The following is a 20,459-nucleotide window of genomic DNA, read 5'->3' as shown; positions in this document are numbered from 1 at the left end:
GTGGGGCCCTGGGAAACTCATTTCTCATCCTTGGACCTCTGCTTTCCCAAATTGGGAAGAAATGGTGACTTCCCCCTGCTGCCTAAAGAGTGAGAGCGAGTGAGAGTTTGCTGAAGGGATCCCAAAGTCCCGTCACACTTAAGCAAGGATGACCTGCACCCCAATCAATCAATCGATCAGTCGTATTTATTGAGCGCTTACTGTGTGCAGAGCACTGTACTTAGCACTTGGGAAGTACAAGTTGGCAACATAGAGAGACAGTCCCTACCCAACAGTGGGCTCACAGTGTAAAAGGGGGAGACAGAGAACAAAACCAAACATACTAACAAAATAAAACAAGTAGAATAGATATGTACAAGTAAAATGAGTAAATAAATAGAGTAATAAATATGTACACACAGACACAGACACAAAGACACACTCACACAGACACACACAGATACAGACACAGACACACAAACACACACACACAGACACAGAACTACACACACACAGACACATACAGACAGACAAACATACACACACAGACATACACACCCCCGTGCCCCGCCGCCCAATTGTGGGCAGTGTCTTCTCCCCCTCCCCCTCCGCTAGACACACTCTTTTTCACATGGTTCATTCGACTGTAAGCTCGTTGTGGGCAGGGACTGCGTCTGTTGTTGTGTTGTCCCTATCTACCTATCTATTCTATTCATTTTATTTTGTTAGTATGTTTGGTTTTGTACTCTGTCTCCCCCTTCTAGACTGGGAGCCCACTGTTGGGTAGGGACTGTCTCTAGATGTTGCCAGCTTGTAGATCCCAAGCGCTTAGTACAGTGCTCTGCACACAGTAAGTGCTCAATAAATATGATTGATTGATGCGCTCTCCCAAGCACTTGAGTACAATGCCCTGCACACAGTAAGTGCTCCAAAAATGCCACTGACGGGATAGAGTCCAGGCTGCAGCTAGATTTGGAAATGGCCACCAGCAAATAGCTCTCCTTGCCTCTGTTGACCATAATTGAGTCTCCCGGAGCCAGAGGGGCCCAGCGTGGGCCTGGGCGGGCGGAGGCCCCGACCTGACAACTAAATGTGGCACTGAAGCGGGTCTGCTTGGGGGGAAAGGCACAGTGAGGGCCCCGGGAGGGAGATTACTGGGAGATTAAATCCCAACGGCTGCAGGGGGGTGATGACTGACTCAGCTGGAGCGCAGCCCTTAATGGCTGATGAGCAATTTACAGCTGTGAGGGGGTGGATCGGCTTCCTTGGACCTTGGCACACACCCCCCCCCCCCTTTTTTAATTTCTAGCGGCACTTAGTTGTGTTGCCGAGACACCCCACGCGCTCCCTGCAGGAGGGGAATATCGAACCGGGGAACCTGCCGTGACCCTCCCTCCTCCTTTCTTCTTTACCAAGGAGGCCGGTAGAATGCCACAAGCCACGGCCCCCCAAAATGAAAGGCTCTTTCTGTTCAGAGAAATGAATGGGGCGGGGTGTGTCGGGGGGAGCTGTGGTACCTGAGATCCTCCAGGAGCAGAGGCAAGTGGCTCTTTGGCTTGATCCAGATCAGCCGATGGGAGGGAGAGTAGAAGCAGGGTCACCTGTTCTCTGGCCCCAGTCCCGCTGCCCACCTCAGAGGCCCTGCCGGCGAGGTTCCCGGACCTGCCCGCTCCTTTGGCACCAAGGCGCCGAGCCGTCAAGGTTTCCCTCCGATTCTTGCCTTCCACATCAGCTGTTCCTATTAAAAGTTATTTTCAAAAAATAAGTGCCTCTATCTTCAGGTGCTCTTAGAGATTATTTCTTCTCCTCCTGCATCCATCTTCTCCACTTACCCACCCACTAGCCTCCTCTGACCATTCTCTTCTTCATTCGTCCATCCATCAGTCAGCCAACTTCACCTAACCTCCATCCGTCCACCTCCTGCAACTGTGCGTTTCTTCATCCACCCGGCTGTCAATTAACCTCCTCCATTCCTCCACCTCACCCATCCATCCCTCCGTCCACCTTCTCTAGTCGTCCTCTCCTCCGTCCAGCCACCTCCTCCAACTAGCCTCTTCTCCTTTCATCAGACTGTCATCATCATCATCAATCGTATTTATTGAGCGCTTACTGTGTGCAGAGCACTGTACTAAGCGCTTGGGAAGTCCAAGTTGGCAACATATAGAGACAGTCCCTACCCAACAGTGGGCTCACAGTCTAAAAGACTGTCCGTCATTTGGTTCCACTTGCATCCATCCCCTTTTAGACTGTGAGCCCACTGTTGGGTAGGGACTGTCTCTATGTGTTGCCAATTTGTACTTCCCAAGCGCTTAGTACAGTGCTCTGCACATAGTATGCGCTCAATAAATACGATTGATTGATTGATCCATCCACTTCCTCCACCTATCCTCTCCTCCATCCACCACCACCCACCTCAGCTAGTTTCAATCATTCACCCATCTGCCTGGGGCAGTGCCGCACCCTCTGCAGAGTTAATCCCTCACCCACGGCACGACCTCTGCCTTCCAGAAACATTGAGTAGAAACGTCTCCCTTATACCGTCCGTCTCCTTTTTCTAAGTATACTAAGCACCGAGGTAGATACAAGCTAATTGGGTCGGACACGGTCCCTATCCCACATAGGGCTCGCAGTCAATCCCCGTTTTACAGATGAGGAAACCGAGGCACGGAGAAGTGAAGTGACTTGTCCAAGGCCACCCAGCAGGCAAGAGGCGGAGCTGGGATTCGAACCCAGGCCCTTCCGACGGGCAGGCCAGTGCTGTATCCTCTAGGCCACGCTGCTTCTCTTGGGAATCTCGTTGGTCGAGAAGGAGCCGGGTTAAGCTGTCGGACTTCTGTTTGGATCTCGTAAACCAAGGGAAAGTCCTCTTCCCAGAGCGTTTATTTAGAGGCGGGGGCTGGGGTCGGGGGGGTTGTGTTTCTTCTGCAGAGATCGAGACCGTGAAACTGGCCCGTTCCGTCTTCAGCAAACTCCACGAGATCTGTTGCAGCTGGGTGAAAGACTTCCCTCTCCGCAGGAAACCCCGGCTCTACTACGAGACGTCCATCCACGCCATCAAGAACATGCGCCGGAAAATGGAGGACAAGCACGTCTGCATTCCGGACTTTAACATGCTCTTCAACTTAGAGGTAACGGGGGCCGGGGGCTAGGGAAAAAGAGAGTTTCTAACCTGCGAACGACGGAGTTTTAAGCACTTCTCCAGTGGAGAAGAGCAGGGGCCTGGGAGACAAGGGTTGGAAGACTTCGGTCATGTGAAAACTGAGACAAGCGTCCTAGCTGAGCCCTTTATTAGCCCCCCCGGTAGCAAAGAGTACTAGGTAAGTGAACGAGGATTTGCACCCTTTATTCACTCCTCGCTAAGCACCACAGCACTTACGTCCATATCATCAATCGTATTTATTGAGCGCTTACTGTGTGCAGAGCACTGTACTAAGCGCTTAATTAATATCTGTGATTTATTTATTCCTGTTAACATCCGTCCCCTTCTAGAGCTTGGGAAAGTACAGTGCAACAGAGCTAGCAGATACGCACCCTGCCCACAATGAGTTGCAGCCTGCAGTTCTCCCTTGGGCAGAATTTCTCCAGAACTTGGCCTTGGGCTGTCTGACCTTCCTTTTTTGTTGTTGCTGTTGTTAAGCGCTTATTATTTGCCGGGCACTGTAATAATAATGATAATAATAATGATGGCATTTATTAAGCGCTTACTATGCGCAGAGCACTGTTCTAAGCGCTGGGGGGGGATACAAGGTGGTCAAGTTGTCCCACGTTGGGGCTCACAGTCTTAACCCCCGTTTTCCAGATGAGGTAACTGAGGCTCAGAGAAGTTAAGTGACTTGCCCAGGGTCACACAGCAGACAGGTGGTGGAGCCAGGATTCGAACCCATGACCCCTGACTCCAAAGCCCGGGCTCTTTCCACTGAGCCACGCTGCTTCTCACCGTACTCAGCTCTGGGGTAGATCCCGGCTAATCGTCTGGGACACAGTTCCTGTCCTCCATGGACCTCGTAGCCTTAATCGCCGTTTTCCATATGAGGAGAGTGGCGCCCAGAGAAGTGAATTGGCCACTTGTCTGCTGGAAGACGGGGAGGGGAGGGGGTCAGAGACAGAGAGCAGAAATGATCCAGTTCATCCCAATGAGTCTTTCGAGGATAAAAATCTCCCTTCGACCCACTCGAAATGCGCAGACTTGGTTTACCAACCTTCGGTTGAGTGAGTTGTGATTCCTGCCTGATCTCTTAACACCCCCAGGGGTACCGGTTTGGTTTTTTTTTTGGTGCGTGTGTGTTTTGTTTTTTTTAATGATATTTAAGCACTTACTGTACTAAGCGCTCGGGTAGATACAATCAGGGTGGACATCGTCCGCGGTACTTGAGGCCCAGAGAAGCAAAGCGACCTGCCCAAGGTCACACACAGGAGACAAGTGGCGGGAGCTGGGATTAGAATCCAGGTCGTTCTGATTCCCAGACCTTTGCTCTTTCCGCTCTGCCACGCCGCTTCTCTACCGCACTTGGGATTGAATTGCGTGAATCTCTGTGATCGATAAACTGAATCCGTATGACGTCTTTCGGCTTAATGACCGTTTTCTCGTGCAATCCTCTCACCCGTTCCGTGAGGCGGCATTATGTTAAGGCCAACAGAGGTAGGTGCGTTTCACCCGCCTGTCACTTGCCAGTTTTCTTCAGTCAAACTTGGGTTTGAGCCCATCACTTACAAATGACAAAGAGTAATATTGTGCTCATTCAGATGACTGTCACAGTTAAAACAGTAGTGATAGTGGGTTGCTGTATCGTGCAGCTAGTTAGCGAGAAGCAGCATGGCCTGGTGGGCAGAGCACGGACCTTGACGTCAGAAAGATCTGGGTTCTAAACCTGGCTCCGCCACTTGTCTGCTGTGTGACCTTGGGCAAGTTACTTCACTCTTCTGTGCCACCGTGAGCTCGTCTGGAAAATGGGGGTGAAGACTGTGAGCCCCATGTAGCACAGGAACTGTGTCCAACCGGCTGATCTGGTACCTGTCCCAGCTCTTAGTACGGTGCCTGGCATGTAGTAAGTGATTAACGAATATCACAATTATTAATTACTATTAAGAGAGGACGGCTGAAGTCTTGGAACTGGCACCTCATTCTCGCCAAGAAATGGGGTCGCCAGCAAGCAGCCTTTCTCCCCCAAGGGAGCCAGAGATTTATGGTCTAAAGGCCTGTCAGCTGCTATCTGGAGTGAGAAACTTAATAATAATAATAATAATAATAATAATAATAATGGCATTTGTTAAGCGCTTACTATGTGCAACGAACTGTTCTTTTAGACTGTGAGCCCACTGTTGGGTAGGGACTGTCCCTATATGTTGCCAACTTGTACTTCCCAAGCGCTTAGTACAGTGCTGTGCACACAGTAAGCACTCAATAAATACGATTGATGATGATGTTCTAAGCCCTGGGAGGATACAAGGTGATGAGGTTGTCCCACGGGGGGCTCACAGTCTTAATCCCCATTTTCCAGATGAGGTAACTGAGGGACAGAGAAGTGAAGTGACCTGCCCAAAGTCACACAGCTGACAAGTGGTGGAGCCGGAATTTGAACTCATGACCTCTGACTCCCAAGCCCGGGCCCTTTCCACTGAGCCACGCTGCTTCTAGAGGAATAAGAGGATGGGTGAACCGTGGGAACTGAGGACCAAATTTTCCCTCAGCAAATCTGCTTGGAAAACATGATGAGACCAAAAGCCGTTTTCGGTGTCCTGCTCGCACTCGGTCCTTGGTGACTTTACCGCTTAGGTGCTCCCCTGGTCCAAATGAGAGACTTTTCTGGTCGGCTAGTCAGAAATTTCACTCGTGATTGGCTTTTCATACAATTTTGGGGCCCTGGCCATTAGGTGTCTTTTTAACCAAGACACCAGCTAAATACAGAGCCCATTTAAGGTGTGTGTCGGGGGCGGTATTCTCTCCACTTCGTCTTCAGGGAAGGTTTGACAAGAGGCGTTAGAGCTTTGAAATTGTTCTAATGCCTGATGTATGTGGAGGAGGGGGTGTGGGGAGTTTCCCCTATTGTATATCCATTCATTCAGTTGTATTTATTGAGCACTCACTGTGTGCAGAGCACTGTACTAAGTGCTTGGGAAGGACATATACATCTATCACAGGAATTATTGCTAAGGTGACTAGGCGGCCTGCAAAAGCTGGACTGGGGAGGGGAGAGGTCCGTGGCCTGGCACGTACAAGGTCCAAGGCTGGCAGATTTGAGCCAAAGTGGCAGGGGGATACCCCAATCAATCAATCGTATTTATTGAGCGCTTACTATGTGCAGAGCACTGTACCCCACCGCCGGGCCAGTGGCCAGAGCGGACAGGCAGGACCACGGATGTGAGGCCGCCCAGGCCTCTCTGTCCCGGTTTCTTCATCATCACCCTCAGTAGCAGCAGCGTGGCGGCCCCCCCGCTCTCCTCACTCCCCTCCCGACGTCTGCTGAACCGGTCCACTTTGGGCCCGTCCACGCCAGGCTCTGGGACTACAAGAAGCACCCGTTTCTGGCCGGGCGTATCAGATGCCCATCAGCCGTCTGAGGTGGGCCACTTGGGTCAGACCGGTGGGGATGGCGAAGCTGATACTGAAGTCGCTGCCCCAGAAAGAAGAGGAGGAGGGGCACCCCTCTGCTCCTCCTCTCTTTCCCCTGTCCCAAGGGTGGTGATGGGGCAGGGGGGTGCCAACTGGCATTCTAGGACGGCGATGCAATTTGGTGATATGCCCCAGTTCCCTCCTTTTCCCCGATCTTTCTTTCCCTCTGTTCCCCCCCCCCCCCCATTTCCCTCTTGACTCTCTTTTCAAACACATATCAGGGGTTTCACGCCCTACACCACTCCAAGCCGCTCACCTGAATTTACGCCCCAGGGTGTTGAGCCCGGTTTCGTCTGGACTGGACTTCCCAAGTGCTTGGACTTCCCAAGCGCTTAGTACAGTGCTCTGCACACAGTAAGCGCTCAATAAATACGATTGATTGATTGATTCATTTTGTTGTCTGTCTCCCCCTTCTAGACTGTGAGCCCGCTGTTGGGTAGGGACCGTCTCTATCTTGTTGCCAACTTGTACTTCCCAAGCGCTTAGTACAGTGCTCTGCACACAGTAAGCGCTCAGTAAATATGATTGATTGATTCATTTTGTTGTCTGTCTCCCCCTTCTAGACTGTGAGCCCGTTGTTGGGTAGGGACCGTCTCTATCTGTTGCCAACTTGTACTTCCCAAGCGCTTAGTACAGTGCTCTGCACACAGTAAGCGCTCAATAAATACGATTGATTGATTGATTGATTGACCATCACATGAGCTGATGAGGGGACCAGACTCTGAATGCGGTTTGATTCAGCTCTGCCGTCGTGATTTTCCCCTAGTTTTTTTCTTCTCCAAGATTTGTGTTTTGAAGAGCCCCCTTCAGTTTAAGTAGCTTTCGTTTATCCCCTCTCTCCTCTCTCCTCTCTCCTCTCTCTCATTTTGTATGTCAGTCACATTCACAAACAGAGAAGCAAATTTGTGTGTGTGTGTGAGCAGGCAGGTTTCCATAGTCCCCCAGCGGGGACTTGCCCGCAGAGGGGCCAGTTGGGCCTGAGCTCACTGGGCAGCGTGGCTCAGTGGAAAGAGCCCGGGCTTTGGAGTTAGAGGTCAGGGGTTTGAATCCCGGCTCTGCCAATTGTCAGCTGTGTGACCCTGGGCAAGTCACTTCACTTCTCTGGGCCTCAGTTCCCTCATCTGTAAAATGGGGATTAAGACTGTGAGCCCCCCGTGGGACGACCTGATCACCTTGTAACCTCCCCAGCGCTTAGAACAGTGCTTTGCACATAGTAAGCGCCATTATTATTATTATATTATTATTGGGTTCCAGCTTCCTGCCATATAACCAGAAGCCCTGCCCGGCTAGCCACCGTCTGAGCAGGAAAGGAAAGGGCATGGAGGGACCCTCCCGGTCCCCGACGCTGTTGCCTGTGGTTTTCCGCCATCTGCCCCACCCCCCGTCCCTGTCACACCCCTCATGGGGTGGGCGGGCATGGAAGCGGACAGCGCAGACCTCATTGTGGGGCCCCGGGGGAGCCTTTCTCGAGTATCGACGGGGGACCCGGTGGCCCCGGGCTCGCCCGTGGCCCAGTCTCTGACCGGATTTACCGACAGCCCCTCTGTCCTACTCCGAGTCTGGTGGCCCGTGGTTGGGTTGGGGGAGGTATTGGGGCCGAAGGAGTCCGTGGCCCGCTTTGGGTGCTGCTCGCCGCTGTCACAAGAGAGGGCCACCGGGAGCAAGGACGACCCGAGTGGCCGACGCGATGGCTTTTTGGAATCGGGGTGGCGGACTCCCAGCTCACCCGATTGCCTGCTCATTGTGTTTCCGTTGACAGGACCAAGAGGAACAGGCTTACTTCGCGGTGTTCGACGGGCACGGAGGCGTGGACGCCGCCATCTACGCCTCCATTCACTTGCACGTGAACATGGTGCGCCAAGAGATGTTCCCCCACGACCCGGCCGAGGCCCTCTGCCGCGCCTTCCGGGTGACGGACGAGCGGTTTGTGCAGAAGGCCGCCAGGGAGGTGAGGCTCTCACGCTCTCTCTCTTTCTCTCTCTCTCGGTCTCCCCGGGGCTTGAGTGCTGAGACCCTGGCCTGGTCCAGTTATGCCTGAGGCTGCCTCCTCTTCCTCCCTCTCCCCGCCGGTCCGGGCTTGAGCGCTCTCCCAAACGTTTCTCCTCGAGTCGGGTTGGCCTTCTCCCCGGCTGAGCGGGGCGACCATCCCCAACCTTCGACGTGGGTGTTTTGGGGGTCACGGAGGCGGTGGCTCGAGGGGGACCCCGAGAAAGCTTCCAGGCTGCCGCTGGATGAGCGGGGCCCCGGAAAGGGGCCCATTCCCACAGCTGGGCCTTGACGTTGAGTTTCGCGGACAGTGTCCGGGGCCTGATTCCCTCCGAGACGCGGGGAGGATCCGTGTTTCCTTCCTTCCCGGCCCACGGGGTTGCTTTATCTGAGGGGGCTTGTTCCGGGCTAGCTGTTCCAGGCCGAACCAACCTGGCTGATGTTGGGTCTTAGGATCCAGCAGAAAGAATTTCAGCCTCATGAATCACAGCAAGCAGTGGGGTATAATTAACCCCGGGGCAAATGGGAAAAGAAAACATTTTCTCCCCACCGCCCCCGAGTAATTACAGTTCGTATGCAGGGAAAGAAAACCACCTTGGCTCTCCAAGGACTCACATGCATTAACGCATCAGGGGAGCCGGCAGGGTGGGCTGGGACGCAATGACCTCACCCCTGTTTGACAGCTGCGGAAATATTTAACTACATTGAGGCTGAAAGCAGTCCGGGCTGAGCAGCGGCCGGGCTGCACCTCAGGCCCTGGAGGAAGAGGGAGGTTGAAGGTGGGTCTTTGCTCCTATAAAACCGAGCCTTTAATGGGCCCAGGGCAGCGGCATCCCTCTGTGGCGGTGGGCGGGCCTCCGGAGTACGGGCGTCATTGGCGACGCTGCTCTCCTCCCTGGACGGAGGCCCCTGGGACCTCAGACCTGGTCTACTGGAGAATGGGCTCGCCCCGAGCGGGACCCCCGCCCGACTTAAACCGGGGCTGCCCCTGCCGACTCTGAGGGCCCAGTCTCCAACCGCCACGAGAGCCGGAGCCTGGGTGCCTCGGTGTATGATTTGGAGAGGGCGGGGAGGGACCCTCTCGCCACCAGATCTCTTGAGGCCTCCCCGTTCTCATCCCGCCACCCCTCCCGCCTTCATCATCATCATCAATCGTATTTATTGAGCGCTTACTATGTGCAGAGCACTGGACTAAGCGCTTGGGAAGTACAAATTGGCAACACATAGAGACAGTCCCTACCCAACAGTGGGCTCACAGTCTAAAAGGGGGAGACAGAGAACAAAACCGAACATACCAAGAAAATAAAATAAATAGGATAGATAGGTACAAGTAAAATAAATAGAGTAATAAATATGTACAACCATATATACATATATACAGGTGTTGTGGGGAAGGGAAGGAGGTAAGATGGGGGGATGGAGAGGGGGACGAGGGGGAGAGGGAGAAAGGCCTTCATTTGGTTTCGCTCCCACAGAGACCTCTGAGGATCCGTGCGGCATTCTTGCCCGCATCCGGCCTATTTGCTGTGCCCAGAGCTCTCATGCCCCTTGGCCGCTCCGACGACCCGCCTCGATCTCGTCTGCCTTAGGACCGGGTCGGGTTTCTCTTCTATAATAATATAATAATAATGACGGTATTTGTTAAGCGCTTACTATGTGCAAACCACTGTTCTAAGCGCTGGGGAGATACAAGGTGATCAGGTTGTCCCACGGGGGGCTCACAGTCTTAGTCCCCATTTTACAGATGAGGGAACTGAGGCCCAGAGAAGTGAAGTGACTTGCCCCAAGTCACACAGCTGACAAGTGGCGGAGCTGGGACTTGAACCCATGACCTCTGACTCCAAAGCCCGAGCTCTTTCCACTAAGCCACGCTGCTTCTCTTCTGTTCCGCCGTTTGCCGTTGGCTGCAGAGAAAAAAGGAGCTCTTCCTGTTGGGAACCGGCCCGACCTCCTGTTCTCTGGAGAGCATATGTGCGGTGGAGGGCTTTTATGATGTGTTCCAGGGGGCTGAGCTAGTGGGAGAGAGAGAGAGAGAGTGAGTGTATGTGTGCGCGCACGTATGCATGTGGGAAGACGTTTCCTTGTGGGTGAGAATGCATAAGACACTTGGCCCGCGGAAAGAACACGAGCAGTGAGTTGTGATATGGGGCGCTCAGGGAGCCTTTCCCCGCCTCTGACTTCTTGGTTCGGATGCGGGCTGGGGTCTCCGGGGACCGGAAGCCACCCCCGCTCCGATGACTCACGTCGGATGGATCGGTCCCCTCCGTGCCGGAGCAGAAGGAATCGAGAAAGCCCGGCGCCAGCCTGCCAAGCCGGGTACATGGCTCCACGTGTGCTGTTCCCAAAGCCCAGGCCCCCAGAAACAGAAAACACGGTTCCAGGGTCTCGCTGTCACCGCAGGTGTAAACAGTCCTTGTATGGCGCTGACACCGAGCCCGGCTCCGCTCTGGGGACCCCCTGTGCACTTCAGCCAAAAGCCAGCAAACCCTCGGTGGCCTCTTTGGCTCCTCTGATTGTACCCGTGGTAGGGGCCGCTTGTTCTCCAGGGGCTCTCCTGACTGACTGTGTCTGTGTCTGTGTGTGTGCATGTGTGTTTGTGTGTGTGTGTGTTGAGGAGGGGGCAGCAGGGGAGAGGGAAAAGTGCAACTCAGGAGTCCCAACGTCCAGTCCATGTCTCTTGAGTCCCTTGGGGCGGTCGGCGGGCCGAGGTGGACGCGGAGGCAAAGAGTGCGCTCTTGCCCCACGTGGGACAATCTAACCTTGGATCTACCCCAGCAGTTAGAACAGTGCTTGGCACATAGTAAGCGCTTAGCAAATACCATTATTATTACTGTTGTTATCATTTATGGGGGAGTTTGCGGGGTCTGATTGTTGGCTGACCTGGTTTCAGAGCCTGCGCTGCGGGACTACGGGGGTGGTGACCTTCATCCGCGGCAACATGCTGCACGTGGCCTGGCTGGGCGATTCCCAGGTCATGCTCGTGAGGAAAGGCCAAGCCGTGGAGCTCATGAAGCCTCACAAGCCCGACAGAGAGGTGAGATCAGCCCGTTTCTCGGCGGATGGCCCCAGGGCCTCTTCCCAGCTGCCCTTCCGGGACGACTCCATTCGGCCCCGGGAACGTCATCCCCGGGGATCGAGCTTACCGCCGTCCCTTCATTTTCCAATCACCCAATTTGGCGTCATTAGCGGAGTGTTTAATGCGTTTTTATATTGTCCTCTTCTTAGCGCTTCATAAGAGTTCTGCACATAGTAAGCGCTCAATAGATCCCATCGACGGATCGATGGACCGACAGTGAACACGGATTGATGTGCACACGGGCCGGTATCGGGCCTTCCTTTCAACGAAGGGAATGGCCGATGCCGAGGCGACCGCTGACGACGGCTCTCTCCGCGACCTCACGCCTTTTGCCTTTCGCTTTTTCCACTAGTCTGTTTTTCGGGAACCGAGCCTTCTCGCCCCTGGCACCCGTTATTTTTAAAAACAGCAACCTCTCCCGGCCGTGGCCGCGGCCCCCTGGGGGGTGAGCCGAGGTGCGGGGAGCCGGGGGCGTACGAGGAACCCCGCCCGCCGCGTCGGCTAAAACGGATTGCTTGGGTATGGTTTGGAGAGCGAGAAGCGAATGCGAGGACCTCGGGCTTCTTAATGGAAGTTTGTGGGGGTTGTTTTTTTCTTCCGGAAAGATGTCCGCTGTAGGCCCGGCCCCCGCTCTCTCCGCCGAGAGTCATTATCAGTCAGAGGTAAAAAGAGCTGCTTAGGCCCGAGCGGAGTCCTGCCTCCGCCGGTGTAGAGCCGAAGAACCCCTCCCTCTCCGTCCCATAGATCCCACCCTCCACCCCCATGGGCTGCATGTGCCCGCCTGATTGAAACCGTCTTATTTTGTCCCGCCCGCGGCCACGCGGTTTAGGACGAGAAGCAGCGGATCGAGGCCCTGGGCGGCTGTGTGGTCTGGTTCGGGGCCTGGCGCGTTAACGGGAGCCTGTCGGTCTCCAGAGCGATTGGTAAGAAAATCGAATTTCATTCTCCTCCCCTGGGTCTGCTTTCCTCTCATGTCCCAAGGCGGCGTATTCGCGTCGTCCTTCCCCTCCCACCCCTGGGGCCGTCGATGCTGGGATGACCCCCGATAAAAAAAGGGTTTCCCCCAGTTCCCCCCGACCTCACCTTATGAAGAAGGTGTCAGCAGGGACAGCTTGTAGTGAGAAAGAGTGGTCCAGCCCTTCCCTCCCCAGTTAGGGAAAAAAACGCACCAGTAACCCTAGCAGAAACCTCCGTGCCAACCACCTGATTTGTTGTCAGAGAAGCAGCGTGGCTCAGTGGAAAGAGCCCGGGCTTTGGAGTCAGAGGTCAGAGGTTCGAATCCCGGCTCCTCCAATTGTCAGCCGTGTGACTTTGGGCAAGTCACTTCACTTCTCTGGGCCTCAGTTACCCCATCTGTAAAATGGGGATGAAGCCTGTAAGCCCCCCCCCCCCCGTGGGACAACCTGATCACCTTGTAACCTCCCCAGTGCTTAGAACAGTGCTTTGCACATAGTAAGCGCTTGATAAATGCCATTATTATTATTACTATTATTATTTTCAGTCCCAACGGAATTCCTTCAGGCCAGGGTTACTACCCTTATTTTACAGATGAGGAAACAGAGGCTCAGAGAAGTTACGGGTCTTGGCTGGGGCCCGACAGCAGGGCAGGGGCAGAGCTGGGACCAGACTCCGCCGGGGCGGGCGGGGGAGGTTAGACTACGGAGGGGCGGCCACGTCCCCCCGCTTCCTGGCGTCTGTGGTGACTCCGTAGGTGAAAGGGTCTCCTTTGAAGCCAGACGGGTGGGATTTTGACCGGTTTCGGACAAGAGGATGATGAGGGGCTCGGCTGGGATTCTGAGACCCGGTAACCTTAGAGGCGAACAATGAGTCACGGCTTGCGATCAAACCCCACAGCTGAAAAGGAAAGAAAGCTTTGGGACGCCATGGTTTTCAAAATACGGCCTCCTTCATGCCTCTCGAGCCTCCGGAAAGCGGGGAGGTGGAGAGGCTGCTTGGGAAAGGGAAATCCACAGGTAATCTCGAAACCCAATTTTCACTCAATACCTCTCGCTCAAACAGTAAATAATAATAATAATGATGGCATTGTTTAAGCACTTACTATGTGCCAAGCAGTGTTCTAAACGCTGCGGGGGGGACTACAAGGTGATCAGGTTGTCCCACGTGCGGCTCACACTTTTAATCCCCATTTTCCAGATGAGGTAACTGAGGCCCAGAGAAGTGAAGTTTCTCTGTCTTTTAGACTGCGAGCCCACTGTTGGGTAGGGACTGTCTCTATATGTTGCCAACTTGTACTTCCCAAGCGCTTTGTACAGTGCTCTGCACACAGTAAGCGCTCAATAAATACGATTGAGTGAAGTGACTTGCCCGAAGTCACACAGCTGACAAGGGGTGGAGGCAGGATTCAAACCCATGACCTCTGTCTCCCAAGCTCGGGCCCTTGCCACTGAGCCACGCTGCTTCTCTAGCCATGCTGCTTCTCTGATAGGAGGCTCCCCGGGCCCCTTCCCTGGTGGAAACGCAGATTATCGGACAGCCTCGGCCCTAGATACCCCCAGGTTAGCCCCTTGACCTCTGAGTAATTGCAAGTTGGTTCTCCTCTGCACTGCAACGGGGGGCTGAAAGTTAGTAATGACCGGGAAAGTGGGGAAAAGAGCTAAACGGTAAACTTCATATTTCCAAAGTCACTGCTCTGCTGAATTTTTGGTTTGGTAGCCGCTTTCATTCATTCGTATTTCTTGAGCGCTTACTGTGTGCAGAGCACTGTACTAAGCGCTTGGGAAGTACGAGTTGGCAGCATATAGGGACGGTCCCTACCCAACACTGGGCTCAGAGTCTAGAAGGGGGAGACAGACAACAAAACAAAACATAAATAATAAATGCCATCGTTATTATTATTATCATAGTAGGTCCTGTTCCAGACCTGCCATCTCCTTGTGTCTGTGGCAGAGCTGTGAAGCAGCGATGATCTTGGCAAATGCAAACTCATTCGGCCGAGAAGGAAACTAGGTTCTCCCCCTCTGAAGTGTGTAGGACAGACAGAGGGAGGCCGAAGCCACGGAAAAATCGAGCCAAGGAGGCAGTTAGGCCCGTACACCTGCCGGGCAGCAGCAGACCTCTCCATCTGACAGAAAGAGGCAGGGGAGGGGCCCAGGGCAACCTGAAGCCAGAAAAAGCTTCCCCCCGAGGCCCAGCTTCTTCCTCCTGGGATGGAATCAGAACCAAAGTGGCCTAGTGGAAAAGTGCCCGGACCAATTTGTTCTAATTCCGACTCTGCCCATTGCTCGCTGTGCGACCTTGGGCTTCGCTTCTCTGAACCTCAGTTCTCCTGTTCGCCCTCCTACATACCCCGTTGAACATGATTGACTTGTATCCACCCCAGCGCATAGCGAGCGCTTAACACGCACCATAAAAACCAAACCAGCTGGAGTAGCCAGTGGATTGGGAGCCTAAGACTGCTCCCCCAAAGGGAAAGCCCAAACTCACCCTGGCCCGCCTTTGTTCTCTCGCCCGGCCAGGGGACGCCGAGCACAAGCCATACATCTGTGGAGACGCGGACTCCGCCTCCACGGTCCTGGACGGGTCCGAAGACTACCTCATCCTGGCCTGCGACGGCTTCTACGACACCGTGAACCCCGACGAGGCGGTGAAGGTGGTGGCGGACCACCTGAAGGAGAACAACGGCGACAGCAGCATGGTGGCCCACAAGCTGGTGGCCTCGGCGCGGGACGCCGGCTCGAGCGACAACATCACGGTGATCGTGGTCTTCCTGAGGGACATGAACACCGCCGTCCACGTCGGCCAGGAGTCCGACTGGACAGAGAACTCGTTCCGGGGGGGGCAGGAAGACGGCGGGGACGACAAGGAGAACCACGGAGACTGCAAGCGCCCGTGGCCTCAGCACCAGTGCTCGGCCCCGGCGGACCTCGGCTACGACGGGCGGGTGGACTCGTTCACCGATCGAACTAGCCTGAGCTCGGGTCCCGAGATCGGCGCCCTCCAGGACCCGGGCTACCTCGACCTCGCCGAAGCGGACCCCGGCCGACCGCCGGGTGCCGGTTGGGGACCGGCCGCGGAGGCGTCCGGGCCCGGAGGGCCCGAGGTGGCGGTCTGGGCCGACGTCGCGACCAAGGCGGAAGAACCCGGCAGCCTGGCGGCGGACGGACGGAGTGGAGGCCGGGAGCGTCCGGCTTGTTTCACCTTGGATCCCGCGGGGCGGCCCGGCCTCCGCCCGGAGAATCCGTTTCCGGTCTGGTCGGGGCCGGAGGGTGGACGGTTCGAGCCCGGGGAGAGGAGAGGGCGTCACTACGATTACACCAGGAGGCGGCACGGTTTCAGGGTCAAGCCAAAGTCTCATTCCTTCCTCTTTGCCCGAGAGCCTCCCCACGGGGCGGGCAGCGGCCGGGCTCCGCTGGGCCCAGCCGGGCGGAGAAGCAGGTTGCTGCCGAGGCCGTCTCTGGGGTGGAGGCCCGACGGTTGCCAAAGTTACAGTGGGAACGTGCTGATGATGCTGAGGAAGAGTGACTGTATACCTTACCCCAACTTGCCCTGGAGCTGTCAAATCTAGCACTTCTTTAAAGTAGATTAGCCACACAAACCCCCCCCCTTTAAGCCCCAAGAGCAACGACACCCGCCCGTCTGACTAGCGAGGTGGCCGTATCAGAACCATCGTGTGTTTCGTATTAGGATTCCCTGTAAGGCTCTTCTCTGTAAATAGCTGTCTAGAAATGTAGACTAGTGTATCAGTCCCAGGGGGAAATACCGGTGACTCCACTACTTAAATTAACACTCGGTGTACTCCCACACCTCTAGCCATCCTTAACGCGTACCCCTCCCTCCCTCCCCCCCATCTCCTCACATCACTAGTAGATACTGCTCAGCTGGCTCCTTTGACAAGATGCGGTTAGGAAACAGTTTTAGATAGTCGATGCAGCTGAGCGAACAGTCCAGATAGTCCTGAAATGTCTTTGGAGCCATATTCTTGGAGATTCTTAATTCCAGCTGCCAAACTGGGTGGAGAAAAGGGGTCCCAAAAAGCCTGGGTGCGCTTCTGGGCTTTAACTTCGGGTTTTCGTTACCGTAATGAACCATCTCTAGGAAAAGACTCACTTTTTAGGTAAGAGATGAGAAACGTAAGGAGTCAGGAAGTACGGAAGACTGTGGCCGTGTCAGATTGAAGCGTGTCGTCCGAAGAGGTCAGTGGTTGATTTTTTCCCATAACCGAAGAGGCTGGATAGGGGACCGGCTGATGTAGTAAAGTGATTCCCTCTCACTCTAGTTTACTCGGGGCTTCTTATCCTTTTTTTGGTGCTCATCAGGGAATCGCTCATCACCACCGTTGTCCTGAGCGACTGGTTTAACCTAACACGAAGCTGCCGGTCTTTCAGCCAGCTCTTGTCAGTAGTGGGGCCTTCGTCTCGGTGGAGCGAACGGGAACCGGCTGCCGGGGAGGCTGTCCAGGTATAAGCGCGGTCGTGTCTATTGGACGTTTTTAAAATCCCTTATTTCCCATCAGTTAAAAAAGGAATTTGGTTTTCTAAGTTTACAAAGAGCGGGAGGCGCGATTGTTCTCCAGCGCGACCCTTGATTTTAGGGGCATTAGAGCGCTTGAGCTTTGTGAGGTTGCTCTCAGTCAGTGGAACGAGGACTCTCGAGCCGTAAGGGTGGGAGGTTAAGGGCTGAAGAACGGGTGAATGTAGAGGATGAGTTGCTTGGTGGGGTGCAGAATGCAGAGTCCCCCCAATCTGCTCTCGTGAGACGTGCTGACTTCTCAATCTGATCCTTGGGAAAAAGTAGACACCTAGGTATTTTTCACGTAGTCTTCGGATTGAAGCTCTTTTTGTGTTTTCACACTAGGATAAAACTGTCAGGATAATGAAAGGAAAGAATTAAGAGTCTAACACGGCAGTATTATCCGGCCAGCAAAACACTCACTAACTCGTGCCTAGACTCCCAATTTGTGTAGTGTCATTTGTTAATCGTGGATGTAAGATGTAAATCCCGAGAACCGCTGGAGCAATGAGTGATCGGTGGTGTTAACGGTGTACTACTTTGATTTCCGGGGAGATTCCTTTGGATTCTAACTAGTGATTTCTGCTGCTTGAGAACTGAAGACTTGCATCTTCTGCTGCGATTGAGGCTTGTTCTTTTGGTAGATCTTTGAAAGCAATCGGATGCAGTGTTGAAAAGCTGGGAGCCAAATGGGTTCCAAATGCAGTATTAGGTTCCTTTAATGATTCTTTTTCCTGCTTTGGTATTGTATACATCCTTAGGGACCTGGTGGATCTTACCTCTGTCTTTTTTCCCCCCAAAGCCTTGAGCCGCTGTTTAACCAGCTTGCAGGTGAAGAGTGTCTGTTTCCAGTAAGATTAGCTAAGGAAACTTGAGGAACCATGGGGCAGAGGTAATGGGGCCTCGCCCACCCCAACCCCAATTTTTACACTTCGACAAGCAAACCCGAAGTAGGTGGTGTGACGGTATCAGTCTTTCTCACTGAGAGATGAGGTAAGTGCAAATCTCAGCTCGAAAAGAAACAGGCAGCCATGGAGAGAGGAACTGGAGAATGGCTTTTTCTGCAGGAATGGGTTGCCTGGCCCGGGGCCTATCCCTGCCCATCACATCTTTAAGGGTGTGGTTTTCAAAATCGGTCTTCTAAGACACATCATGCCACCTCTCAGCCCTATCCCTGTGGCATATGAATTCACCAGTAGTTCCAGGGTGGCCACAGTCTAAACTGATACTAGTTTTTAAGGAGAGAGAGAAAAAAGACAGAAAAAGCATTCTTTTCTTCATCACGAGCATATAGAATAGTTAGGTACCATTTGTAAGGTAAGTCCTTTAAAAATCCTATAATATTATAGTAGTGGTTTTTGGTCTGATATGCTGCTCTGGGTTGTACACACTAGACAAAAAGCAGTGCTTTGTGAACCGCAGTGTTTTACCTTCATGCCGCTGGTGATAGGAAGTAGTCTTCTTCAGTTGAAACTCCTGTGCCCTTATCTGCTGCTTGCTGAAGTAAGCAATAAATCCTCCTCTAACGGTATTTAAGCATTTCTGTATCTCGTACCCTCCGATGGTGAGTCTGGTGCCAGTGTTAAACATTGTAGACAGATATCAAAGTAATCTATAGGACGTATTTATTAACTTACTGCTGAGGCTTAGTCCGTGAACCGTGTGTTGTATTTTTAGTCACTGTGTAACTACGTGGTGGTGATGGTGGTGGTGATGTTGTTTGAATAAGCAATCCTTAAAGAGCTGCAGTATCCCCTTTTCACCCCAACACCAATCTGCCTCGGTTTCAGTGGATCGGCTTCACGGGTCAGGGAAAGGAAGGAGCTAGGAAAAGAGAAGAAAGGGGGTGGTTTGGGAAGTGGACTTCAGGCCTCCAGCTTCAAGTTTTCAAAAAAAAAAACCCAAGAAAACTCGCTTCTAAGCTCCTCACTGTGAGTTTTAAAGGGATTCAATTCCCCACTTACTGTTTTTCTGCATTTGCTTTGGAAATGTGCAATTTAGGCCACAGGACAGCACCACAGCGTAGTGCTGTTGACCCCCACTTTGACTTTTACACTAAAAAGGTGGGTGGAAACACACACACACACACACACACACACATACATACATGTAAATAATTTTTCTTTACCTACAAGTGCCATCCATTGTCCTTGCAAATAAGGAAACTACATTCCTGCCCTTGGCCCACCGAGCAGTCTCACCTGCCTAATTCAGCTCAATGTGACCCTTTCTCCGAGGACAGTGTCAAAACTTGAGTTTTAACTTTTACCACATTTATAGTGGTTACGTTGTCAGCACCGCATTTTCATGAAAACCCCACTTCACTGTTGGAACGCTGGGTGTCAGTGAAAAGTGCATGGGCAGATAAATATGGTGCATTAAAAATTTTTTTTCAGTATTTTTAGGTAGGTGTAACTGCTGCTATAGTTCTAATACCCCCCCTCCCACGACACACACACCCACCACCCCAGGCTGGCTGTAGCTCAAGAAAGATTGATTTAAATTACTGGTTGTGGTTTAGCACAGACTTGTCCGCTCATCTGCCGCCCTCACTTTGACCAGGCCATAAAAAAAAAAAGGGGATACTTCAGCTTTGCTCATGCCTATAATTTAGGCCAATCTTTCCTTGAAACCTGGCGCCAGGAAAAAAAAAAAAAAGGCAAAAAAAAATAGCATTTCCTCCCTCGTCTCGTGTGTGATAGGCAGTGCGCGGGGGGCCGGCCCACCCTCGTTTCTAGCTTGTGGAAACTTAAAATACTTTTCAGTGGGGTTGGTCGGTCGGGCTCCAACAACCACAACAAACAAGCCTATCAGCTGCCGCTATTATAACAGAAGAAGTATTTTCCATGAAAAAAAAAAAGAATTTAGTTGAAAAGGATTCTTCACGTTGCTCAAGTTTTCCCATAACTACATTTAGCTGCCAACGGTTGGACTGTTAACTTGGCCAGAGAGAGAGAAAACCGGAATCGGGAGAGAGAAGCCCGGTTAGCAGGCTGTCTTTCGTTAGGACTCTTCAAAATGGGTTTTGGAGCTGGGTTAGCTGTCTGCGGGGTGAGCTTCAAGTCTTATACTGGGTGCTCTTGGTGAGAGAGACATGCTGTATTCTCTTGTTCATGACATTTCTCTGCAATGAATTCTCTGTGAAGTGAATCATTTGAAGCCAATCCTTTCCTACAGAGTCTATGGAATTTCTCCATTCGCGAACCTGCTCTACAGCTCGCCCGCGGGCTGAGTTGTAACCATGTATTCACCCGTGTTTTATTTTAAAATAGTTCATTCAGGTAAGAACTATGTTGAAACTCTGCCAGTATCTTAATAAAACACAGCAATTAAAAAGTC

General features: G+C 53.0%; 1 protein-coding gene across 1 annotated transcript in view; it reads left to right on the top strand.

Annotated features, from left to right (window-relative positions):
• PPM1E (protein phosphatase, Mg2+/Mn2+ dependent 1E) overlaps positions 1-20,459 on the top strand; it is a 125,695-nt gene extending 105,236 nt beyond the window's left edge. The window contains exons 3-7 of the mRNA XM_038759882.1: positions 2,908-3,107; positions 8,349-8,537; positions 11,466-11,609; positions 12,481-12,574; positions 15,128-20,459. Of these exons, the coding sequence (XP_038615810.1) occupies positions 2,908-3,107; positions 8,349-8,537; positions 11,466-11,609; positions 12,481-12,574; positions 15,128-16,176 (1,676 nt within the window). The 3' untranslated portion in view covers positions 16,177-20,459. The remainder of the gene's footprint in view (positions 1-2,907; positions 3,108-8,348; positions 8,538-11,465; positions 11,610-12,480; positions 12,575-15,127) is intronic.

This window comes from Tachyglossus aculeatus, chromosome 17 (assembly GCF_015852505.1).
Source record: "Tachyglossus aculeatus isolate mTacAcu1 chromosome 17, mTacAcu1.pri, whole genome shotgun sequence".
Taxonomy (NCBI): domain Eukaryota; kingdom Metazoa; phylum Chordata; class Mammalia; order Monotremata; family Tachyglossidae; genus Tachyglossus; species Tachyglossus aculeatus.
The sequence above is the reverse complement of the archived record's forward strand: the minus strand, read 5'-3'. Positions and strand labels throughout refer to the sequence as shown.